Source organism: Acartia tonsa, chromosome 3 (assembly GCF_053477335.1).
Source record: "Acartia tonsa isolate MP-2025a chromosome 3, ASM5347733v1, whole genome shotgun sequence".
Taxonomy (NCBI): Eukaryota; Metazoa; Arthropoda; class Copepoda; order Calanoida; family Acartiidae; genus Acartia; species Acartia tonsa.
Window position 1 is genome coordinate 50,519,679 of NC_137262.1, and position 27,995 is coordinate 50,547,673.

At 32.7% G+C, this 27,995-nt stretch overlaps 1 protein-coding gene across 6 annotated transcripts in view; it reads left to right on the plus strand.

Annotated features, from left to right (window-relative positions):
- The window catches only part of LOC145314514 (thymidine phosphorylase-like), a 47,452-nt gene extending 22,202 nt beyond the window's left edge, over window positions 1–25,250 (plus strand). The window contains exons 11-18 of one of the 6 annotated variants that reach the window (XM_080154444.1): window positions 4,366–4,475; window positions 10,159–10,240; window positions 17,076–17,169; window positions 21,909–21,960; window positions 22,994–23,016; window positions 23,727–23,789; window positions 24,651–24,726; window positions 25,097–25,250. In XM_080154444.1, coding sequence (XP_080010570.1) covers window positions 4,366–4,475; window positions 10,159–10,240; window positions 17,076–17,169; window positions 21,909–21,960; window positions 22,994–23,016; window positions 23,727–23,789; window positions 24,651–24,726; window positions 25,097–25,163 — 567 coding nt within the window. In that variant the 3' untranslated portion in view covers window positions 25,164–25,250. Of the gene's footprint in view, window positions 1–4,365; window positions 4,476–10,158; window positions 10,241–17,075; window positions 17,170–21,908; window positions 21,961–22,993; window positions 23,109–23,389; window positions 23,413–23,489; window positions 23,513–23,589; window positions 23,613–23,703; window positions 23,790–24,650; window positions 24,727–25,096 lie in introns of those variants that run through there. The other 5 variants (XM_080154446.1, XM_080154447.1, XM_080154445.1 and 2 more) reach the window with 5 other exon arrangements.
- The last annotated feature ends 2,745 nt before the right edge of the window (window positions 25,251–27,995 follow it).

The window sequence follows — 27,995 nt, forward strand, 5'->3', positions numbered from 1 at the left end:
CGCTTTTAACTTGACATGCTGATTCCTGTAACTGGTAGGTACAATTAAGAAAGTGTAGTACCTCCATAATCATAAACAGAAAGTCAATTTAGAGTTGGATTTATAAAATAATTTTTTAAACTGATATAATCATCCTATTCATCTGATTTTTGAAAATTGAAATAATGATTTTAGGACGATTGGGGACAATATTATAAGCGAAGCATCTCTATAATCTAGATTAAATTTTAAGTATGTCCATATTGAACAGCATTTATTAAAGTAAGTTTTGTTTAGACTTAAAGATATTGTTAAATATAAAATGCGTTATTACTTAATATATAATTGAAAATGTTACTTTGTCTGTCTGAATTGTTGGCCTTTGATATTGTCATCCTTGTTTTTCTATGATCTTATAAGTAAAAGCTCTCAACAAAAGAGTTTAGAATTGATTTATGCGTAATTGTAATTGTGTTCAGATACTGTGACAAAAAATTGATAGAAACAATACTTAATAAATAAACCTTCGGATCTACTGCAGTTCACGGTAAAATATTGCTGGTAACGAATATTTCCAAAAATCTATGAATTTTAAAGGCTGTTAGCTGCCAAACGGCTAAACGTACAGATCATGCCCGCACACTGTTTTAAAGGGCATAAGAAGGCCTACAAATAATCTGGAATAGCCATAAATCAATAATGCAAAATTATCTCGCAGAGCAGAGAAATGCGCAAAAATGACCTATTTTACGCGTTTTTTCTTCAGTGAAGCTTTCCCTGTGCATCATTGGATCTTGACTATTTCAGATTATTTGTAAGCCTTTTTATGCCGCTTAAAATGGTGTGCGGGTATGATCTGTACGTTCAGCCGTTTGGCAGCTAGCAGCCTTTAAAATTCATAGATTTTTGGAAATATTTGTTACCAGCAATATCTTACCGTGAACTGCAGTAGATCCAAACCTTCCATTTAATTCTTATTGGTTATATTCTGTCTGTAGTAGCTGGTATCATAGAGTGGGAATATTTTTTTATAGGATCGTATTATAGACAGCTTTCCAGATAGTAAAAAGGAAAATAATAGGATTAATTCTCCTAAGGGCCAACTATTTGGTATTGATTTTACGATTTTTAGTTTCTTATTCGTGGGGAGTTGTCTATAATACGATATATAATACATTTTTCAGTATTTCTGAGAACTGGTGGTTCCAACCCAGAGGATACTAATCGATAATGATTTTATATGTTTAGACTCTAGGGGGCTTGGTGTCGCTTCAGGTACTAGGTAACTAGACCTCTCTCCACGCACCTTGAAACATACTCCGCTTATGAATGCGGTGTAAAGCGTCCAATCGCCCATCAGACAACAACTCTCTGAGATGTACGACCTTTGTCTTAAGCCACGGTCGCGGTTTTAATGATCTTATATCCCTCCATGGTGTCAAACTTTTTCTTCCATTCGGTAGCTTTAAGTTTTGGAGGATAATGTTGAATCTTGATTTGTTTGTATAAGGTCACAGTGTCCAAACTTTTTGACCAATAATCTAAATTTACATGGGCGAGTAATTTTGTTTATAATTAATTTAGAAGGGGGGGGGGGGGGAGGGAGAACAACCCCCACAGACCTCTTGGACATCTATATCTCTTCCATTGTTATCCCCAAAGATCACTGGCTACATTCAACCTTTATCAATTGGTTTTAAACTGAGAGAAAATGATTTTGTTTAATTGACAAGACAATTATTTAATAGATGATTCAATTAGATTAAATAACAACGAGACAAAAAGACACTTTGTTGGAAAAAATACTTGAAAAATGATTTAGACAGGTGTTTAGAAATTAATAAATTACATTAAAATCAACTAAAAACAATTATTTTCCACCTATATTGAATTGAACCAAACATTAAACCACCACAATAATCAAACACATTTTGTTAAGCACATTCGAACCAGATCGCAAAACTACATATCCTACATATAAAAGAAGCATAACGTAGGGCACGGTAAGGTTGTAGACTTTTTTATTTTTAGATTTACGTCTTGGGATGGGTTTTTGGCTATTTTTCTTCCCCCTTTCTTCAAAGTCAAAACGAGAGCTTAGGTATGCTTCGGGTACAACTGCCAGTATTTAGAAAAGAAATTAGATGAATGTAAGGAAGTCCATTAGAATCAAAAGACAGTCATACAGATTTACTTCCTTTTTTTCAGAGAAGCTTAACATTAGCTCAGAGCTAGCTATTTCGCGGAAAATTTGACTATAACTGAAGATATTAATTTACCTTCACTTTAAATGAAAATAAACTTTTCCAGTATGACTTCGAAACTTTCTAATATTCGCTGGATTAGAACTGGTCTTCAGCCATCCTGCAAGATCATTTTAATATCGGCGGAAAGCTGTCTATAATACGATGCGATAAATAGTTATTTATCACTTTAGCCAAAAAATAATAGTTATTTCTCGCATATAATACGATGCTAGACATAGTTTTTTCGTATGGATAAGAACCGGTTCCTATCCACCGGATTCAAATGAATAAGAGAATAGTTATTTCTCGTATCGTATTATAAACGGCTTTCCGCGGATATAGAATGTACAATTATAAGATTAAAACTAGTTTTTTAGCCCCGTGGTGCCGAAGGCACCGGCTAAAAAAACTAGTTTTAATCTTATGATTGTACATTTCTATATTCGTAGAAAACTGGATATAATACGATGCTAGACATAGTTTTTTCGTATTCATGAGAACCGGTTCCTATCCACCGGATTCAAATGAATACGAGAAAAGAAATTATAGGGGGTTGTTTTGTATAGTTTAAATCAAATAGAGTTGAATTTGGTAAATATATAATTTCTCCAATTTTGTGTATCAAATTGGTCTCTCTCAGTCATGGTCATGACCAGATTAAAGTCATCTATCTATCTATCAATCATTTTTATACTTTTTCAAGGCTAATTTTTCATAAAGTACATGACCAAAATGTCATTTATTTTACCTCAACTTTTAAAATTTTCTTGAAAGCATTGCCTGCTCGATGAAAAAAAAATAATTAAGGTAGAATCAATTGTTACTTAAAAATGAATTACAACTTACATTTTAAATATATACTGAAATGTATGATAAAAATACAAAAAAGATCGTACAGATTTTCTAATAACGATTAAAATAATTTTTTTTACCATAGTTTGACAGCTAGAACAATTGTTATAAGCAACAATAAACGAATATAGGTGCCCTTACTGTATATTTTTAGAAAACAAGGATGACAACATCCATAAAAGCGAAGCTCTGAAACGGTAGGACAAACGAACATTTATGCTTGTAGTGTGTCAGAACTGAAAAACCAGAACATAAATTATAATTGTCGAATCAAAATTTTAATTAAATTTGTTGAAAAACTGCTTTAATACAGAATACTGTTTAAGGACATACTTACGTTTTTAGGACTTGATTATAGAGATGCTTCGCTTATAACATTGTACTTTGTTGTCCTAGGAATAAGTATTCCAAAAATCAAATTAATCGGATGATTTTATCACATACAAATTTGTTGTTAAAAAAGTTAAAAATCAACATGTTTAAAAAGGAAGTACGGACATTCTGGTAACGATTATAGAGTTGCTACGCTTTCTAAATCGTACCTAACTACTACAGGAATCACCATGCAAAGTTTAAATTCGAAAGGACAATTCTAACATGCCTAAATTAACGAAAAAGCTATCCGTTACAGACGTACGGACGGACGGACGGACCGACCCTAATTATAGAAAAGCTTCGCTTTTAAAAATGTTTAGTATAGCTTCTCCAATTATAATAGTTTGATTTATATGTAGACATTTATTTATCAAATAGTCTTTAAAATAATTCAAAAGAATCGTTTGCTTTTAATACGCACTAAAACACAGCATTTATTATATTATTGTTTTTGTTATAGTTTCATTTTTCTAGCTGTCAAATCTTTCATGATATTGTCATTATCATATGCTTTGCATAATATTGCATATTTTCTTTTTTTTTATAAGTATTTTTCAAGAAAAATGTGTTTATAATTATTAACAATATACTGTTTGTTTACAAAATTTAAACAAAAACTATTTGCCTTAGTTACAAGTTTTACATTGGGCTACTTGCAAAAAATCTTTCTCCCCTTTCTATTTGATAATACTTAGTGTTTTTTTGGATTGTCGTAGAAAACAAGAAATAAGTAGCAAAGCAAAAAAATTATGGATAGACAAAAGGATAAAGCGAGTTATAGAGGAAATTTTCAGTGGTTTTAAAAAATGAGAGAAAACATGGGATTATCAAACAATTGAGAATCGCGAAATCTTTAAAAAAAAAATAGATATTTATGAATTTCCATACCGTAATCACAATTATTGCCATTCAGGTAATTGAATCAATCCAGTGCCTGCAAGGTGGAGGTCCTGCCGACCTCAGGGAGCTGGTTTGTCTGGAGGGTGCCATTCTTCTCCAGGAAGCGGGTCTTGTCAAGTCCAGGTATTATTCATAATTATAGATAGGTTGTCCGTAAGTCTATTAGTATTGCACTGAAATTGTATAAAAACTTTCAATTTTAAAGTTAAAATAGATTCACTTTTACTTGTAAAAAAAATCAATAAATATATATAAATGTTTACTGAAATAGCTATGAAGAAATGTACAATAATGTACATTTTTATTAAGCCTATCATTATTTCATGTGCTTAGGGGAAAAAGGGATATCCGATATCTTAATTTAATTAATAATTTAATGTTTGTAAGTATTTATCATGGTGGGGAAGGCGATTATTTGAAAGACCTGTAACCTTTTCTCCCCCACATTAAATTATTGTCGACTCATGGAAAATAATGAAGCTTCTGATGCCCTATCCCTTTATCCCTGCTTATTTATTATGTATGTAATGTGGTTGATTTTAACAGTGTCTAATTATGCCAGTGAGATAGGGAGTAGTTAATGAAAGAAAATAGATATCATTCGTAAAGGTTTTCTACAAGTCTAACTTTTAAGTCAGTTTGTTCATTTTTAAGAGACTTGGTAACTGTCATTTTAAAAGTTATTCATCGCAACCTATTAAAGACAGCTTTCCGCGTATAGTAAAAGTGAAACTTATAAGACTAATTCCAGTTTTGTTAGTATGGTTCGAAAGTCAGAGCTTACAAAACTAGTATTAATATTATGATATTTATTTTATTATTCGTAGAAAACTGTAAAGATTACGATTGGATATTAGTGAATATATTCAAACCTCTATGCATATCCAAAAACCAAGTGGTATATAATATCAGGGATCTTAAGGGAAAGGGCAATAAGGGACGAATTTATGTACATCTCTAATGATGATAAAAAAATCACCCCATCAAATATTATTGGATTTTTTTATGGGTTTATCAGTTTTAATCAACCAATTTAAGATTTCAAAGCAAACTTTCCAGTTCCAGTATGATTTCTAGTCCAATTTCCCTTCATTCCTGAGGTAAAATAAACCTTTGAGTTGAATTTGTCCAATGAACTGGAAAATAATGTTAACTTTAAGTTTAATCGTCCTTAACTATTCTAACTCCCCACCCCCGAGAAAAAAAGGTATAGCTTAATTGAAAAATAGTTTACTTATCTACTCGCTTCATAATGGTTTAGCTGCAGCAAGACTATACGTAAGCAAAGAATTTGTATACTGCAAAATGTTAAACTTCTTCATAATTTGTTCATAATTTTATTTTCTTGTATCTTAACCCTTAACGGTCGGGGAGAGGGGGCGTTGAACGCCCCCCCATCCGGTTTTTTCTATCTCATTTTCTGTGTGTGAAAGATAAAGAGCCCAAACTGCTTGACTTTTTAAGTGTGGGTATGAGACATAACTGAGAATTGAAATTTTTTGAATATCTCCATCCTGGCGGGCACAGGATGCCAGCAAACCTGGCAGGGTCATCCAGGTAAAGAGCAAAAATATTTTTTTGACTTAAACAAAGCATTTTATCTTACCAAAATACTAAAATATCCTCTAGTAGTACATCCTCATATTAAATACAGGTGTTCAAGTCAATTTTAGGTTCCAGGTATGATCTTGCAGGTCCTGATCCTCCAGGTCTCCAGAAATCTTTAAAGGGCTACTGTGGCCGCAATTTTTGACTTAGAGACTTCAAATTTCAAACTTAAGCTTATCTTACATGTCTACATAATGTATTAAAATTTCATAAAGATCCGCCGCCGTTTTCCCGCCGACCGCCGACTGCGGCGGCTGGCAGCTGCCAAGTACAGCTGCGGCCGCTGAAATTATATTTTGATATTTCAAATATAAAATTTACATAAAGATAAACATTTTCTGCTAACAAATTTTTATTCTAGCTTCAAAAATAAAAAAAATTACAGCCGTTTGAAAATTATAAGTAAAAAAGGACCTAAAAACAAAGGTTGTTAAATAAAAGGGTGAAGGAAGCGAAAATTGACCTTGACTTACTTAAGGTCGGAAATTCATCATAACACAGGGGACTTGCACAAAATTTTTTAGCCCTCTAGCTCTAATAGGAACTGAGATAATAGGAGGGGGGGGGGCGTTGAACGCCCCCCCCCCCCCCCCCCCCCGACTGATTAAGGTGCGGCAAGGGGCCCGACTGTAAGGGGTTAAACTATTACACTGACCCGCAGATAAAAAATAAGTGTATTGTCCCCATATAAGGAAACCAATAACCGTTATTTTAAGAGACACTTTTAGTGGAAGAAATTATACTTGTTTGAATAAAAAATTTCAATGCCATAGTTAAAATTTTTGTGTATTTTTTTAGTACTTTTTTAGTATTGCTTTGTATTTGTCTTAAACAGATAGTTATTGTCGTTTTACTGATTGCTTTATGCATTATTTGTTTATCCCTGGCCCTTATAATACAACCAATAAATGTTACAATGTGTGTACTACAAATTAAATACTAGACTAGAGCTCAGCAGCCGCGAATAAGCCGCCAACTTAATGCCATTCCGCTGCTTAATACTATCTAAAGGATAAATTGCCTTTTTGGCGGCTACCGAGTCCTGTCAAACACATAAGAATAAATAAGGTCTTTTTTCTAAAAGTTACAGAAAATCCCCGACCATATAAATCCTTATATTAAAGTAACAGGATGTCTGTCTGTTTGTGTGTCTGTGTGTTTGTACCGAAGGATCTCGCTAACCGCTGAACCGATCGGTTTCTCCTTAACAGGGTAGATTCTCATAGGTCCCGGGAAGGTTTATAACTATTTTTCTACGTTTCTCGATTATGAAAAGAGAGTTCAACAAAACATAAACGTCAAACGCAACATAGACATATTTCAAATATAAAAAACCTTTAAAGTGCCACTAGAGGCCTCTTGGGGGCGTAGCCGCTAGTTGATATAATAATTTAATAAAGTTGAAAATCACGAAACCTTATCAAAAATAAGATAAGGTCAAATTAGAAGAAATATATCTTTCATGTGATCCTGATAAACCTCACACCAATATGTGGGATAGTTTTGGAGATTTTTTATAATAAAAGTATAGAATTGTTTACCTTTGAAAATAGAATAATTCCATTTTCGCAGAATATTTCATGAAATAGAATAATAATAAAATAATTTGTTTCTTTCTGAGATGAATATTTATTATTATAAATCAGGAATTTGGAGCTCTAGATTTTTTGCAGGCATTTTTTGTCTGTAGCAAAGGATCTCGCTAACCGCTGAACCGATTTAGTCCTCATTTAAAGTGAAGCTTCTTATAGGGCCTTGGATGGATTTCGGTTATTTTTTTTCCTACCAAAAAAAGTCTGGATATGGTTTTAGGCTTTTTATCTGCCCTTCCTAAATTCTTTGAATATGAGCCCCTAGATGCTAGGAGCGCATCTGCTAGTGAAATATGAAAAGCATAACATTGAATTTCTATAAACATTTGATTCCCCACTATGTATGGATGTCTGTCTGCATGTAACGTTGGTTTGTTTTCATTAAATAAAGTATGTTTAAGTTGTATTTACATCTACTGTCCAAAATTGTTTAATTTAAATTTTCTCGTATTCATTCGAATCCGGTGGATAGGAACCGGTTCTCATCCATACGAAAAAACTATGTCTAGCATCGTATTATATCCAGCTTTCTACGAATATAAAAATGTAAAATCATAAGATTAAAACCGCGGAAAGCTGTTTATAATACGATGCAAGAAAAAACTATTTATCACTGCCAAGGGACGTCAAAGCTTTTTATTTTGAGTGGGACAAAATGAGGGGTTAAAAAGTTTGAGGGGGCTAAACACTTCTTTACCCTCATCCTTGTAATTGCTGTGCTGCCATTAATATGTCTGTATCTATGGGCCCAGCTCCACATCCCAGATACTAAGAAGATGTGGGTTGTATAATATATCTCCAGTGTTTTTTTTATGAATAATAAATTTTATGTAAATGCACATTTTAGTACAATTTGTACTTTTATATTGCGTATTTGAATATTGGTACTTTGGTTTTTACTCCCCACTACAAGTGCTTCTAGAGGCCTCCAGGAGCGAAACACTGCATAAGACACTTTTTTAAATAGATCATTTGGTTTGAAGCAAGTTTAATAATACTTTCATCGAATTTAAATCCCCAAAGAATAACCTATGGTGTAGAGTAAGATATATAAGTTGGAAAGAATTTTAATGTTATGGGGAGATTTGAAATCTGCATTAAATTTTAAGGATTTTTTTTATAAAATTTGTTTTTTGTATAGTTCTTTATCTAAAAGCGGAAATACAATTTAAGTTAATTAATTTTGACCAAAAGGAGAGGTGGATTGGAAACTACCTGCGCTCTAATTGGTTGAATGATGTACGACACTTAAGCTTCTCCAATCAGAGCGCAGATAGTTTTAAATCCACCAATTACAGATGTCAAAATTAATTAACTTAAATTGTATTTCCGCTTTTAGATAAAGAATTATACAAAAAATCCTTAAAATTTGATGCAGATTTCAAATCTCCCTCTAACATTAAAATTCCTTCCAACTTATATATCCTAGTGTAGAGTAACTGCACTAGTTAAAGAGTAATGCTTTATTTACTGCAATGAAAAGGATTTTGTATCTCATTTACAATGTTTTATTTCATTAATTACTTACTTGCTGAAAATTGTATGATGCACATTGCACAGAGCAAACTTAATTTAACATAAGAATACATACCTAATGATTCAACATATCATGTATTTTATAAAATGTTAAACTAAAATTTCCTTTTTATAAAAAAGCTTAACTATAATTAGGGTAGATATGTCCGTAACCGGTAGCTCCTAGCGTTAATTTAAGCATGTTAGAATCATCCAATTGGTATGATGATTCCTGTAACAGTTATGTAGGATTTACAAAGCGAAGCAACTCTAATCGTTACCTAAAAGTCTGTAGGTCTAGTTAAAGCATGCTGAATTTATACGATTTTCCTATTCTAGTGATTTTTGGAATAATGATTTAGAATAACGAGGTTTTAAGCGAAGCAATTCTTTCTTTGATCAAGTTTTAAACATTAAAGTATGTCCATTAGGGCGGGTTGATATCGGAATTAAACGAAGAGGGGATATGCAACAGATAAAATTAACCATAAAAACATTTCTGACCGAAAAAGAATTTTAAAAAATTGAGTTTTAGAACGCGACCACTAAAAAAATATATTTCATTACTTATTAATATGCAAAGACGACATTAAATTTTTTTTTGAATCAGAACTATGGCTTCATGGTGCTCCCTGGAAAGGCTTTGAGGAGCTGAATCAGGAACTTTTGTCCGTTTCAAAATATCTCGTTCCTAGTCTTAGAAATCACTAAAAAAACACAATTTTTAAGGTTTGTTGAGAATTGTCTAATTTGTAGAGGTTTTTTAGATTTTCTCAGGCTAGGAACGAGATTTTTTGAAACGGTCAAAAGTTTCTGATTCTACTCCTCAATGCCTTTCCTGGGAGCACCATGAAGCCATAGTTCTGATTTTAGCGGTTTTATGACTTAGAATAAATTTTAAATCATTCAGAGGTGTATTATACTCATACAAATCATTTGCAGATCCCCGCTTTGGCCTCAGAAAAAAATGTCCAAAATCGACCCACCCTAATGTCCATTTAGATTTTAGAGATTTTGTTGTAATTTCTTTTTTTTGTGACTTTCAATTGTTTCAATTACAGTAAACTAGACTTAGAATTTTAATTTTTCAGGCAAGAAGGTGTAGAAATGCTGGCAGGCACTCTGGATAATGGTACAGCCCTGCAAAAGTTTGCAGATATGTTGAAATTCCAGGTACAATATTATACAATATACATTCACTCCAAGGAGGGAGGTGATATTGGACTGTTTATTATATTAGTCCCCAAAGTTTTATATTAAGGATTTCGTTGCACCTTTGTGGACTTTTGTTAAATTTTGATTGGTTGGTCCATTAAGATGAGTTGCAACCCACTAATACAGTATGTCAGTATACAGTAGGGTTTTTGTGTGTATTATTATTGGGGATGTACATCATTTTATTGGCCATTGTCTTATCCCTTTAGATCCCTGCATTCATTCACATTTAGCTGACCATGCACTATAAGGGTAGTTCCATATAGAGCATTTAGAATTAAGTATTATTGAAAATAAAAGATTTTTGTTGAATGACTTTATGTCCAATAAGTTGTATAAAAATGCTATCAAAAAAGTATTACAGTTTTTAAAAGCGAAGCTTTTCTATAATTAGGGTCAGTCCGTACGTCCGTACGTCCGTCCGTACGTCCGTCCGTCCGAGATAGATAGCTTTTATCCGTTAATTTAGGCATGTTAGAATTGTCCTATCGATTTCAAACTTTGCATGATGATTCCTGTAGTAGTTAGGTACGATTTAGAAAGCGTAGCAACTCTATAACTATTACCAGAATGTCCGTACGTCCATTTTAAACATGTTGATTTTTCTACTTTTTTAACAACAAATTTTTTATGTGATCTAATTATCCGTTTGATCTGATTTTTGGTATATTGATTCCTGGAACAACAAAGAACATTATTATAAGCAAAGCAACTCTATAATCAAGTCCTAAAAATGTAAGTATGTCCATAAACATTATCCTGTATCAAGCAGTTTTTCAACAAATTTACTTATAATTTTGCTTCGACTCTTATACTTCTATATTCTAATTATTCAGTTCAGACACTATACAAGCGTTAATGTCCGTTTGTCCTACCGTTTCAGTGCTTCGCTTTTATGGATGTTGTCATCCTTGTTAAATTCAAACTCGCTTGAATGCTTTTTTATAATTTATTATAAAATCGTATTGCCATATTTGGTTCAGGTTTAGACTTTACCTGATTTTTAAGATGGTAAAGGTTGATTTTCTTGAGGCTTACAGGCGGCTGCTGCGAGACTGCAGATCCCTAGTTTTCGGGGATAGCCTATTTTATCCCTGAGCAAGGTTAAAGTTACTTACAGGAGTTAAGAACGTTCATAAAGTGGGGGTAGTTAGTGACCCCCCCCCCCCTTTAGTAGTACTAGTAGGTATTAGTATGTGTTCTTGATATTAGAAAGGTTTTACATATTTTTGTTGCATAGACAAAATAGGATATGTTACATGACATATATGAACCAAGAGTTAATATATCAATTTTGAACCTAGGTTTCAAGTATAGAAATGTAGATCTTATATTCCAGAGAAATATACTGATAGCAGGGGAAAAGGGGTAGGACAAGAAAGGAATAATTGATCTACACCTCATTACAGGGTTGTAGATTGAGTTATGCATCATTTCCAGGGAGGAAGGAAACATTGGGCTGTTTATTACACTAGTCTCCAAAGTTTTATAATTTCGTTTATTTAGTCTTTGCCTTAACAACTTTTGAGGACTTTTACTAAATTTGATTGTTTGGTTCATTAAGTGGAGTGTCCAAACGTTTCAACCACTTATTGCAATCTAGGGAATGGGTTATTTGGTGTATCATCATTGGGGATGTACATAAATTTATCGGCCATTGTCTCATCCCTTTACATCCATGGTCATTTTTCTCTTCCTTTCTAGAAATATAGACTTGATGAAAAACATTTTCCGTCCACTTTTTTGGTTAATAATAATTAGATCATGGCAACCCTTTCTTATATGAAATTTGAAATTTGAAGCAAACTAGATTGTCTTTGGGTACCATATCCCTGCCACTAGCTGGAAGAGAATTGGAATGCATTAGTGTAGCTCTTTCTCTCTCTCTCTTTTTGTTCTTTCTTTTTCTCTTTCTTTATCTCTCTTTATCTCCCTTTTCTTATATTGACTTTGACACATCTTTCTTACATCCCTTTCTCATTGTTAACATGTTAGAATGTGTTACTTTATCATCTTATATTTCTCTCTTTCTTTATCTTATTATAGTTCTATGTATGGGTTAGTCTTAGAATATGTCTTTTTTACTTTTAAGATCATAACTTTTAATCTGAGAATATTTATTTCTTAAAGGATTTTATTGACAAAATATGTCAAAAAACTTCTAATGCTATTAGTATTTGCTCTTTTTGTATAGTTTAACAGTTTACAATTAATATCTGGTTTGATGAAGATTTAAAAGAGGGGTATTCTCTTTACCTGTTGGTCCGTTGCTTTGTCAGTCAAGTAGAAAGAAGAAAATAAAATGAAAGAGATAAATAAGAAATGGATTTAAAACAGTATAAAATTGCTTTTCTCGAGATACATTGGTCTATCTTCCTTACCAAATAGCTAAATTTTAAAAGCTTTATTATAACTTGTTCCATTTTTGAGTTACACTTTTCTCTCTTTCTATGTAAGTTTGTATTAATGTATATGGTGTTTAACTCCTAGCCCAGTCTGTCCTCATTCATAATTGCAAATTTCGAGATACACTGACTAATTTTCTTCAAGACTAGCCTAATACTATTCCTTTATTAAAGCCTGATCAATTTTTGAGTTACACTTTTATCTGTATAAATGTGTATTTATATGATGTATATTTTGCAGCCTAGCTTAACTTAACTCTATGTAGCTGTTGCAAGATGCATTTTATTCCCAGCTTTTCTATGTGGGGACACAGGGTGGATATTAATATTTTCAACTATGAGCTAAACAATTTTCTAATTTGAACATTTCTGACTGTGAACACCATATAGCTCTAATAGCTAGGATTTTTTTACTCAATAATAATCTTTCTTAGATAACTAAACATTATGCTTATACCATCTACCTAGTCTACCATATCTGCTCCACATTCTCCTAAATATTCTATACTAATGAACACTCTGTATTGGTATTTACCTTTACTTACAATTATTTTGGACTGCAACTCATAAAATCTGCTATTTCTAAATAAAAAATAAGAAGGATTTCTCTACATTATATCTCATCATAAAATTTGTAAACTGTTAGACACCATGTGCCTTTACTCTAATCAGTAATATCCAACCAGCCAATTTTATAGCCATCTAGTTTCTTGAACACCCTGTATTATCCCATATAACCAGTATTTCTCTGCACCTACAATCCTCATGAGAATTCTAAACTAAACCTGGCAAAACATTAATATTAATAGAACAAAACCTTCAGTAAGGGATTTCATGAACATAAACAATCTATCTTTCTATTTCATAGTCTTTCTATTTTTTGGTATCTTCTATTCTCTTTTGTTTGTTTGTCCACCTACCTAATTAGCTGTGTATCTTACTATTTTACTATCTTTCTATCTTATTTATTTACCTATTCTGTTTATCTGTCTATGTATCTATCTATCTTTGTATCTATCTATCTATGTTATAAATATTATGTTCAAAAAATCTTCTAAAATATTTGTAGAAATCCTTTAAATTTAAATTTATTTTAAAATTTTGTTTTACATTGACATCTGAAGAGTGCAAGCATGTACGAAACAATTTGTAATGTCTCAATAAATATGTAAAATTCATATTTTGTTTGTGAGTTAACCTATTATATCTATGTATGTATGTATCTATCTATCTATCTATCTATCTAACTATCTATCTATCTATCTATCTATCTATCTATCTATCTATCTATCTATCTATCTATCTATCTATCTATCTATCTATCTATCTATCTATCTATCTATCTATCTATCTATCTATCTATCTATCTATCTATCTATCTATCTATCTATCTATCTATCTATCTATCTATCTATCTATCTATACCTAGGGTGTGAGTAAAGAGACTGTATCAAAGTTGCTGAGTAGAGACTGTAATAATAATTCCTCTGTCCTACCCACAGCTATACATCTATCTATCTATCTATCTACATATACCTAGGGTGTAAGTAAAGAGACAGTATCAAAGTTGCTGAGTAGAGACTGTAATAATAACTCCTCTGTCCTAGCCACAGCTATACATCTATCTATCTATCTATCTATCTATATCTAGGGTGTAAGTAAAGAGACAGTATCAAAGTTGCTGAGTAGAGACTGTAATAATAACTCCTCTGTCCTCCCCACAGCTATACATCTATCTATCTATCTATCTACATATACCTAGGGTGTAAGTAAAGAGACAGTATCAAAGTTGCTGAGTAGAGACTGTAATAATAACTCCTCTGTCCTAGCCACAGCTAAACATCTATCTATCTATCTATCTATATCTAGGGTGTAAGTAAAGAGACAGTATCAAAGTTGCTGAGTAGAGACTGTAATAATAACTCCTCTGTCCTAGCCACAGCTAAACATCTATCTATCTATCTATCTATATCTAGGGTGTAAGTAAAGAGACAGTATCAAAGTTGCTGAGTAGAGACTGTAATAATAATTCCTCTGTCCTACCCACAGCTATACATCTATCTATCTATCTATCTATCTATATCTAGGGTGTAAGTAAAGAGACAGTATCAAAGTTGCTGAGTAGAGACTGTAATAATAACTCCTCTGTCCTACCCACAGCTATACATCTATCTATCTATCTATCTACATATACCTAGGGTGTAAGTAAAGAGACAGTATCAAAGTTGCTGAGTAGAGACTGTAATAATAATTCCTCTGTCCTACCCACAGCTATACATCTATCTATCTATCTATCTACATATACCTAGGGTGTAAGTAAAGAGACAGTATCAAAGTTGCTGAGTAGAGACTGTAATAATAACTCCTCTGTCCTAGCCACAGCTAAACATCTATCTATCTATCTATCTATATCTAGGGTGTAAGTAAAGAGACAGTATCAAAGTTGCTGAGTAGAGACTGTAATAATAATTCCTCTGTCCTAGCCACAGCTAAACATCTATCTATCTATCTATCTATATCTAGGGTGTAAGTAAAGAGACAGTATCAAAGTTGCTGAGTAGAGACTGTAATAATAACTCCTCTGTCCTAGCCACAGCTAAACATCTATCTATCTATCTATCTATATCTAGGGTGTAAGTAAAGAGACAGTATCAAAGTTGCTGAGTAGAGACTGTAATAATAATTCCTCTGTCCTACCCACAGCTATACATCTATCTATCTATCTATCTATCTATATCTAGGGTGTAAGTAAAGAGACAGTATCAAAGTTGCTGAGTAGAGACTGTAATAATAACTCCTCTGTCCTACCCACAGCTATACATCTATCTATCTATCTATCTACATATACCTAGGGTGTAAGTAAAGAGACAGTATCAAAGTTGCTGAGTAGAGACTGTAATAATAATTCCTCTGTCCTACCCACAGCTATACATCTATCTATCTATCTATCTACATATACCTAGGGTGTAAGTAAAGAGACAGTATCAAAGTTGCTGAGTAGAGACTGTAATAATAACTCCTCTGTCCTAGCCACAGCTAAACATCTATCTATCTATCTATCTATATCTAGGGTGTAAGTAAAGAGACAGTATCAAAGTTGCTGAGTAGAGACTATAATAATAACTCATCTGTCCTATCACAGCTATACATCTATCTATCTATTTAATTATCTATCTAACTATACTTAGGGTGTGAGTAAAGAGACAGTATCAAAGTTGCTGAGTAGAGACTATAATAATAATTCCTCTGTCCTCCCCACAGCTATACATCTATCTATCTATCTATCTATATCTAGGGTGTAAGTAAAGAGACAGTATCAAAGTTGCTGAGTAGAGACTGTAATAATAACTCCTCTGTCCTAGCCACAGCTATACATCTATCTATCTATCTATCTATATCTAGGGTGTAAGTAAAGAGACAGTATCAAAGTTGCTGAGTAGAGACTATAATAATAACTCATCTGTCCTATCACAGCTATACATCTATCTATCTATTTAATTATCTATCTAACTATACTTAGGGTGTGAGTAAAGAGACAGTATCAAAGTTGCTGAGTAGAGACTGTAATAATAACCCCTCTGTCCTACCCACAGCTAAACATCTATCTATCTATCTATCTATCTATCTATCTATCTATCTATCTATCTATCTATCTATCTATCTACTTATCTATCTATCTATCTATCTATCTATCTATCTATCTATCTATCTATCTATCTATCTATTTATCTATCTATCTATCTATCTATCTATCTATCTATCTATCTATCTATCTATCTATCTATCTATCTATCTATCTATCTATCTATCTATCTATCTATCTATCTATCTATCTATCTATCTATCTATCTATCTATCTATCTATCTATCTATTTATCTATCTATCTATCTATCTATCTATCTATCTATCTATTTATCTATCTATCTATCTATCTATCTATCTATCTATCTATCTATCTATCTATCTATCTATCTATCTATCTATCTATCTATCTATCTATCTATCTATCTATCTATCTATCTATCTATATATATATCTATCTATCTATCTATCTATACCTAGGGTGTGAGTAAAGAGACAGTATCAAAGTTGCTGAGTAGAGACTGTAATAATAACTCCTCTGTCCTCCCCACAGCTATACATCTATCTATCTATCTATCTATATCTAGGGTGTAAGTAAAGAGACAGTATCAAAGTTGCTGAGTAGAGACTGTAATAATAACTCCTCTGTCCTACCCACAGCTATACATCTATCTATCTATCTATCTATCTATATCTAGGGTGTAAGTAAAGAGACAGTATCAAAGTTGCTGAGTAGAGACTGTAATAATAACTCCTCTGTCCTCCCCACAGCTATACATCTATCTATCTATCTATCTATATCTAGGGTGTAAGTAAAGAGACAGTATCAAAGTTGCTGAGTAGAGACTGTAATAATAACTCCTCTGTCCTCCCCACAGCTAAACATCTTTCAAACTTAGGTGAGATTTTACATTTGCTTGTAAAGAATTTTAATGTTGAAAATAGTACAACACAACACCACATTGTGTGTCTTAACATATATATTCATGGAGATGTTTCACGAAGAAAAACTAATTTGTCAATATATTTTTTTGAATAGGTAGAAAAAATAATGGTGATTTGAAATTGTCAAAAAAAAAAGTCAGAGGCAAAAGGCAAATAAGATTTTCTTCAATTGGCATATTTCTTTACAGGAAAAATTTAAAACCAAAAAAGTATAAATATAAACTAGGATTACTCTTGACAATTAACAAAAAAATACCCCACAATGAGTTGGTGAGGCTTTGCCTCCAATTCAAAATGGATTTCTTTTATTGACTAACTTTGCCATTACTCAAAAATCCATTCATTTACCTCTCTGTGTATTGTAAAGAATACCTGATATAAAAAGTTAAGATGCTTCAAAATTTAAGTGCATTGCAAAAAAAGGTTGAAGAGGTGCAACATCTTCAAACAACTTTTTTGGGTACATACTTACATTTTACTAGGTGAAGCATTAGCTTTTCTTTATTATAGGATTCCAGTTTTAATGGATTTATTTTAGTTTTACTCATTATATTCGTTACCATTAAATCTAATTTTCAACAGTTTTTATACCAGTTTTTGGCAAAGTTGACATTTTATTTATTTTAAACTCATATTGATATTCCTAATACGACCAGGCACAATTATGTAAGCATACCAACACACATGAAATGGAATTTATTACAATTTGGCCACCTAAGCAATAATTTTAAAGCTTAGATTTTCTATTTTTATAACATTGCTAATCTCGAAAGATTATGTACGTATAATCTCTCCAAAACTTGGACACAGGGACGTCCAAGCTTTTTTATTTTGAGAGGGGTGAAATGGGGGCTTTCAAAGGTATGAGGTGGATAATCTACGCATTTTAAAAAAAGATTAGGGGGTTAAAATGCCGGGTTTCAACTTTTGAGGGGGGTAAACAATAAACACCCCTTTACCCCACCATTTTGGACGTTAATGCTCGGACATGATGATTAAGGTGTGTTTGAGGAAAGTTTATGAGAAATTATTACGTAGACTCATCCTTATTTATGAGCAAAGTTATGCCCTATACCACACAAACAAACAAGGATGATAATATTAATTAATCCCCGCAGAGGTATGGAATCACTTTGTGTGAAAACATGTAATATTCTGCTTATTATTTCAAATTAATATTATAGAGAGACAGAATGGAATTTTTTTTCTACTTGTCAAATACTTACCAATAGAACAAATATATCATATTCAAAGTTGACACTGTTAGTATCATGTTTATTCTAATTACCCTTTGTGAAAAGAAAGACTGACCGACAAGTCATAAGGCAACAAGGATGACAACATACATAAAAGCGAAGCACTGAAACGGTAGGACAAACGGACATTAACACTCGTATAGTGTCAGAACTGAATAGTCATAATATAAATGTATAAGAGTCAAAGCAAAATTGTAAGTAAATTTGTTGAAAAACTGCTTGATTCAGGATAATGTTTATGGACTGGACATACTTACATTTTTAGGACTTGATTATAGAGTTGCTTCGCTTATTACATTACACTTTGTTGTCCCAGGAATCAATATATCAAAAATCAGATCAATCGGATGATTAGATCACATAAAAATTTGTTGTTAAAAAAGTAAAAAAAATCAACATGTTTAAAATGGACGTACGGAAATTTTGGTAATGATTATAGAGTTGCTACGCTTTCTAAATCGTACCTAACTACTAAAGGAATCACCATGCAAAATTTGAAATTGATAGGACAATTCTAACAGGCCTAAATTAACGAATAAAGCTATCCGTTACGGACGGACGGACCGACTCTAATTATAGAAAAGCTTCGCTTTAAAAATATAATGGAGAAGCCACGCACAAGAAAATACACAGACATATTACACACAGAAAATACACAGACATATTACACACAGAAAATACACAGACATATTACACACAGAAAATACACAGACATATTACACACAAGAAAATACACAGACATATTACACACAGAAAATACACAGACATATTACGCACAAGAAAATACACAGACATATTACACACAGAAAATACACAGACATATTACACACAGAAAATACACAGACATATTACACACAGAAAATACACAGACATATTACACACAGAAAATACACAGACATATTACACACAGAAAATACACAGACATATTACACACAGAAAATACACAGACATATTACACACAGAAAATACACAGACATATTACACACAGAAAATACACAGACATATTACACACAGAAAATACACAGACATATTACACACAGAAAATACACAGACATATTACACACAGAAAATACACAGACATATTACACACAGAAAAAAAACATATACCTGCATGAACAAACACACAACACACTTAAACAAAAACACAGTGCTTGCCCTAAAAGTGCCTATTGAGCACTGAAAACTTTCCACATCCTTTATTTTTCTTATATGAAATTAGATAAAGGAGGTGGTGGAACCATTCGGGCTCACCAGTACCCAATATCCTAAACTAACTAACGAAATACTACCCCTCTTAACTTATTTTCATTTCTGTTTTCGACAAGACACTTTTAGGAAAATTCACAAAAAAAAACTTACTCAGACAAAATACACACACACAACCACAACCACACACACACAAACAAATAAAATCCATCCAGACTCCTAAATGGATCTGCAAGGAAAAGAAAGTGCATTAAGGAAAGGTTCACAAAAACAGGGATATTGCACTTGAAAAAAAAGTATGTATCTCTCTTTTTGTTCGTTCTTAGAATGACAATTTCATGCTTTCTTATGTTCGTTGGCTGTAAATCTTTGGTGATTTTTAACAAGAAATCTTGAAAGGATGGTACAAACTTTTGCACCTATAATTGTAGTCTACAAAAGGTATAATTTTGTTTATCATTAATTAAGTACATCAATTGTCTTATTTCTAAAGAACACTTATTAATGAGAGATCATTTTATTGATACCTTTCCAGACCAAAAAATATGTATTACTTCTTGGTTTTCTATCTGTTAATATTTTACGACCTCAACATGGCATTTGACAACGTGCTTCAGATTATTATGGAATTTGTTACTTCTATTAGTTCTAATACTAAGTAAATAAAGATAAATATTGTTCAGTTCTCATAATAACACACCATCTATATACTCATGTCCATCCATTAGACCCATGAGGTAAACAGATCAGAAAAAAATATAATTTTAAAAAATGTTCTGTTTTTATCACCAATAGTTAACAAAATAAATGATAAAACCATAAATGTTCACTGGCAGAAAAGTTGGAGGAAAACTAGATTCATATTGATCTAAAATATGTGAATTGTCCAGACATGACCTGAATTTATTATGTGAAAGAGTGCACATACATTACTTCAGGGATACAGGGATAAGACAGATATGCCAGATAATGACCTTTCCTTCAATCCTATATCATCCAATGAACTTCAAGTAAAACAAATATTCGATTGTTTTTATCAAAAATAAGATAAAGGTTATCATAACTAACACTTTAATTTGATATTATGTTAAGAAATTTTAGAATTAGTTGAATATTACCTTTTTAACTACAATATAATATTAAAATGTTTATAGCCTTATGTTGATTTAATTACAGTACCAATGAGATTTCAAATTGTTTACACTTTTATACAGAAAATTCTAAAATATTAGGGAAATATTTTATCATTGACCTATCCCTTAATTCATGTACCCAGCTTACATCCAAGAGATCCCTTCCTCCATTAACAGTCCAGGGAAAAGGAATTTTACTCTGGAAACAAAAAAACAATAGAATAATGGATTTATTATTACTTGTCTTGGATCTTACACCAGATAATCATTACTCTAATAAAGTGTTAAACTTGTAACTTGCTAAAATATCGGACCCCACATCCACCTCTTTCACCCCATCCCCTTCACTTCTACTGGATGAAGGAACTGACCAATAAATGAGTTCATGATGGCAACCTTAATTGACGAAAATTTTTCCCTTGACATAAAATCGACGCAATATAACTATGATAGAATAGAGTAGAAATCTTAGGGCCTAAAAATTAAACACCTAAGAAGTAAATTCATATGACTGAATTTTAATGGTAGTGATGTAGGTAGTTGTGTGGATATGATAATCTGTTGTAAACTATACTAAAATCTAAAGTAAAACAGATTAGTTACATATATTTTTCAGAATAAATATCCCTTCCACAATTATTAGAACCGGCTAGGGGCGGTTTTATAAAGTTGGAAATACTTTCTGGGAGCCCATAGAAACATAGATAATACTTTATATTTATTTATATATCACATATCAAGTGAGTTTTTGGACTTTATAATGTCTGTAGTTTTATTTGATTACATTTCATCAACTCGTGTATATCTTTAACTGCTTTGAAAGTATGGCTTCGAAACCTATTGTTATCCGCTGGATAAGAACCGGTTATCAACAATACTTAAAAATCATGTTTAGCATCGTATAACAGACAATTTTCCACTAATATAAATATAAAAAAAACAGTTCTGTTAGATCGGGCTTCGCCCTCTTAAGCCTAACAAAACTAGTTTTAATCTCTTAGTTTATTATTTTAATATCCGCGGAAAGCTGTCTTCAATACGATGCGATAAAGAACTATTATTTGATAAATAGTTTTAAATAATAAATTTCCTTTTAAGTGAGTGAAAAGAGTGGCTATGTGGACTTTATTGATGCTGGACTTATCGCCAGGTATGATTTGTTTAGGAATAGCTGTGCTCCTAGTAATTTATGGTACATTTTCTTTCTATTTTTATCAGAGCTGGATCTTTAAATTGTTTATAGGTGCGCTAAACCGGGGCGATTCATTTCAGCGCACCATCAAATTATTAATACTAATCTTTAAATCGAAATGGCATGGGCGACGATTTTGCCCGACGATTGGCGCGGTACCGGCGCGCCAATCGTACTCAGCATATTGTGAAAATATTTTTAGAGTTATTTTTAAAATAAATTATATATTATTTTATATAAAACACCGTACTGACCCGGTTTCAGTTATAAAATTGTACCGGCACGTATGGATATGTTATTGAGTGTCGCCAGCGATCTAGCAACACCGTGCCGAAAATCTTTTTAAAGATCGCAGTGGCTGTGGTGCACCATCAGCGCACCTACGGTTCACCTCTGAATCGCCCTGATTCAGTGCACCATAAAAACGATTTAAAGATCCAGCTCTGGAAATCTATTCCTATTTTTTGTCAATCTTATTTTATTATTTATCTATCTGTCTTCTTTTTAACTTTTAATGTCAGGAGTGCGTAATAATTATTTAGAGTAATGGGAATGCCTTGGCCTAAAACAGGCACAACTTATTGCTATACATAGTTAGGACTTTTAGAGATAAGTTGTTCAATCAAAGGGTTGGTTGTCTGAAGGACGTTTTATAATCATGCTCACCATTAGGCAAGATTTGGTTCATAGATACATCAAAAAAGATTTCATGGTGTATCCCATTCTGTACACTGTACAGGCTATTAATCTGTGCGATGCGAGAAATAACTATTACCATCTCCATATTTATTTGTATTTGTTCACCAATTCATGTATTTATATTTCTTTATAAATCTATCTAACTTACCATCATGAGCAATCTTTCCATATATTTATCTATCTATCTAGACTTGCCTGTAACCTGAAAGCAGGTAGATCAACCCTGAAGACAAGCTGGATCATTCTGTTGGTGTTCTCCTCAATAAATCTATTTATCTATCTATCTATCTAGACTAGCCTGTAACCTGGGAGCAGGTAGATCAAATCCTGAAGACAAGCTGGATCATTCTGTTGGGGTTCTTCTTACCAAATCTATCTATCTATCTATCTAGACTAGCCTGTAACCTGGAAGCAGGTAGATCAAACCCTGAAGACAAACTGGATCATTCTGTTGGTGTTCTCCTCAATAAATCTATTTAACTATCTATCAATCTAGACTAGCCTGTAACCTGGGAGCAGGTAGATCAAATCCTGAAGACAAGCTGGATCATTCTGTTAGGGCTCTTCTCACTAAATATATCTATCTATCTAGACTAGCCTGTAACCTGGGAGCAGGTAGATCAAATCCTGAAGACAAGCTGGATCATTCTGTTGGGGTTCTTCTTACTAAATATACTTATCTACCTAGACTAGCCTGTAACCTGGGAGCAGGTAGATCAAATCCTGAGGACAAGCTGGATCATTCTGTTGGGGTTTTTCTTACCAAATCAATCTATCTATCTATCTAGACTAGCCTGTAACCTGGGAGCAGGTAGATCAAATCCTGAAGACAAGCTGGATCATTCTGTTGGGGTTTTTCTTACCAAATCAATCTATCTATCTATCTAGACTAGCCTGTAACCTGGGAGCAGGTAGATCAAATCCTGAAGACAAGCTGGATAATTCTGTTGGAGTTCTTCTTACTATCTATCTATCTAACTATCTATCTATCTATCTATCTAGACTAGCCTGTAATCTGGGAGCAGGTAGATCAAATCCTGAAGACAAGCTGGATCATTCTGTTGGGGTTCTTCTCACTAAATCTCCAGGTATAATATTGAATATTGGACTGTAATCTGCAAAGGTACCCAAAATATTTTTTATTCCCATTCAAAACTTCTGTACTTTTATTTAATTTTGATTAGTTGGTTCCAAACTCTTAGTATTCAAACTTAGGGAGTAAGGGAGGGGACAATGGATCGAATATTCAACTTTTAGGAGTCTCAGACTTTGGGGACTGGCTTAAAGGGAATGTGCAAGAATTTGGCAGTTTCTGACTGAGTTTGGGGACTTGCGCATGAAATGCCGCTACTCGTTATGTATGTTTTGAATATTGCAGACGGGGAGAAGGGATAAGGGAAGTGGGGACAAGGGAAATAAACACTCGTTGTGTTAGTTTGGAATGTAGCAGACGGGGAGAAGGGAGAAGGGAGGTGGGGGCAAGGGAAATAAACATAATAAAAAGGGGCAGTCATATTCTTGCTAGCAGCTGGCCAGGTCCAATAATCTTTTAATATAAAAATCACACCAAAAAACCTCAATATATTTCATCAAAAACAAGTTGTGATTTCACTTTACATGACGCTATGGAAATCTATTATTCAATTAACAATCCCTTTATAATTTCCTACAAATTTATTGGATTAAACTGGATTTCATGCCCTTTCTTTGATAACTCTTATATTGAATTAATTGCCCATTGTCCCCTCCCTTACTCCCTGATTCAAACTTTTAAATCAATTAATTTAATCTACAGATCGGGTATTTTGTTATCAATTAGATTTATGTAACTTTTTCGACCATTGTCATATCCTTAAGATCCCCATTGTTTATAGTTAGTTTAATTTTCAGACTTCAATGAGGTTTAGTGATTAAAATCAATTGAATTCCAACATGTTTTTGTGATTTAGGAGATTATATTGAGATTGGAGAGGTATGGGCGCAAGTACATCACAATACTCCTTACACACCTAGCCAACAAATATTGTAAGTTTTTATTATACGCCCTCAAAGATTTCCATTTCACCGGATTGGTAAACTAAAGTGAACACCTGGGGGGTTGTATCTACCCCCCTTAATTTTACCTGAGGATGGATAACTCCCCTTTTGCATGCTTCTGGCTTTATTTTTCCACAGTATTTTCAACAAAAAGAAATTAATTCAAAGTATCTCAGATTGCATTATTGGTTGGTTTACCAGTAATGCAATCTATACTTATGCGAAGTAAAACTATATATGTAGACGGTTCTAAAATAAGGATTGTAAAATGCTAAAAGGGGACCTAGCTCTACACAAAATTCTAAAATTGGATTTTTAAAAGTTTTTATCATTTTAATTAAACTGCTATTTTCTTTAGGAAATGTTTATCAGTTGTTGATTCCAAAGACCTGGTTGGCCCTCGAATAGCCAAAGTTATTGAATAAGCAAATTTATATTTTTATTAACCAATTTTATATACTTTTGATGCATTTAATTCACATACGTTTTAATAAATAAATACACAACTAAAATGTCTTTTTTAATGTCATAAGCGGGGTTCATATTTGATTGCGGAGTATTTAGGTAATTTTGCAATTCTTAAAATAGGCTATGCAACTCCGTTGGCCCATTAACAATTTTCTGAGCTTCGCTACTTATGGATGCTGTCAACCTTGTTTCATATGATGAATCTTTTGATACTTATGGAAAGTAAAAGTAAAAGAGAGTAAATGTAACTTTGACCACAGGCGGGGACCCTATCTCGATTTGTATAGGGTCTTTGAAATCATCTAATTGCTTACGTGATTTTAACATAGCCGAGTTCCTTAAAAGGACAGAGATCATTTTAATAGCAGACGAAAAGGGTCTCCACCACTTGGGGATGGTAGTTGGCTGGATTATATAATTAAAATATGGACATAATTGTCCTTTCATGTAGTTTATGAAAGAAATCCATGTTACGTTATATTTATCTAACCAAGTAAATTTACTATGCGTAAAGACACAAGCGGTTTTTTACCATGGAGGAGGGGATAGGTAAATGGAAGAAAAATTAGGGTATTTATACATTTTCAAGACCTACTATGCGTTAAGACACAAGCGGTTATTTTCCCATGGAGGCGGGGATAGGTAAATGGAGGACAATTTAATCTTATACAAAAACAATTTACCAATGTATAAATTTCACGACTTAATTGATGATTGTATATCTTTTGAATTTTTGGAGAGTTAATTCACCTATCCTAGTATCCCTGTTCTTCTTCACATAAAGTTCTTATAGTCCTAGATAGTGTTACGAAATTACCAATATACTTATGAATTATTGGCTCTGAAAGTGGAATGTTAAAAATTAATAATAAGAATATTAGCTTGCACGCAAACTTGCAACTATAAGATCTGTAAGGGATCTTAAGGGATATGTCAATGGGCGAAAAACTGATGTATGATAAACAAAAATGCCTCTTCTATAGATTTAAATAATTGGTGGAAAAGTTTCAACCATGTTAATTCAACTATCCAATCAAGATTTATTAGTATTGCGTTTTTCAGCCAATTTCAAGAATGAAAGAACGTGTTTACATGGGGGAATGTAAATTACAAAGTCCAATTTACCATATCCCTCCTGGGGATAGATAGTAGTTTTTTTTTGGAGAAAAGATAAAAGTTACTATAACAATAAATGTTTAAGTATAGATATATAAACCAGACAACTACTTAGCTAAAGTGGTAGAGGCTCGTTTTGTCTGCTAGCAAATTGCTTTCTGTTCTTTTGTATGTGTTTTGATTTCCGACGCTATTAGCTGATTTGAAAGACCTAATACCCAATCGGAACAAGGTCCCCGCCCCGTGGTCAGAGTTACATATAGTTCATGCCCCCACTATTATTTTACTTTGATATTCTAACAACGAGAATTATGTTTATAGTTATCGCAGCAAAATAAACATATAATGACTATTTTAACACATTAATTGAGTCATAATTAAGTTGTTTCATTTGTAGCCCTGAAATTTTATTATTCACCTCTAAAACCAGACTTAACATTTATAATTCAAAGTTAATATCTTGTTTGGTTTGTCTTTAATTAATATGGTGATACATACATACATACTAAGTATCATATATGAAATGTACATACATTAATTGTTTTACAGTATTGTTTTTAACCTAACATATTAAAAACAAAAATTATAATGATACTTTTTTCTTCAAAAATTTGGTTTATTGTTCAAATGCGTTTTGAGGGAAAGCTTTGTGATAGAACTTTGGATTGGGGGAATGATATAGCTCAGAAATAGGCACACTTCATTGCTATTAATATTATGACGTAATTGTCCTTGTTCTGTATTACTAATATTGTACCACTAGTAATATCATTTAGTGCTTTCATACAAGACATCGGTTGAACATTGATACCTCCCCGTCTTATATTTTTGAAAATATTTAAAATAAGAAGTTCGGGGAGTTTCTACTATGCTTAACCACTCCATCTTATTTTATTTTCAACTTATTTCAAAATAAGGTATGAGGGGGGGGGGGGTATCAGAGGTCACCAGGTTACATTGTGTGAAAATGCTTATAATTTTCTACATAATATATTTGCAAATGGAACCAATTTAGTCGACTCAGGAATTTAGGGGTATGACAGCTGAAGAAAAACTACTTTGATCGAATTCTTTATTTACCCAGATTTAAATATTAGGGTATAGTCCCTTTCGTGGCAACGCCCCTCAAGGGACGTTATGTCGTATTTTCACAGTAGCTTTTTATAGGTTATTTTATGTTAGGTTAGGTGATTGTCCCGCTGGGTTAGAGCCCCCCGGAGGGACTAGCAATAGGAGAAAAGCTACTTTGGAAAAACTTGCCACGAAAGGGACTATACCCAAATTTTAATATAGATTATAGTTTCTCTAATAATAAGCAAAATCCCACAAAATTTCTTAGGCTTTCTTGACATGTAAAGACCATTCGGAAACCATAACTCCAATTCAAGGCTAACATAAAATTTGGAATAATGAGAATTTTGAATTTTAAACTGGAAAGATGAAATGTTATTTTCCCATTGCTCTATCCCTCTATCCTAGAAGCAGTATAAACTGCTAGACTTTGCAAATAGGAATATTAACATTGAGGGGCGTTCACAGGATTTTGATTAAAGGATGTATTTACTAAGTAATTGGATGGGTATTTCTGTTACATAAGATCTCGAAAAGACCAAATTACACTCGGAGCAAAAAAGTCCAGGGGGGGGGGGGGTAAACAGGTAATAGCCCCCACA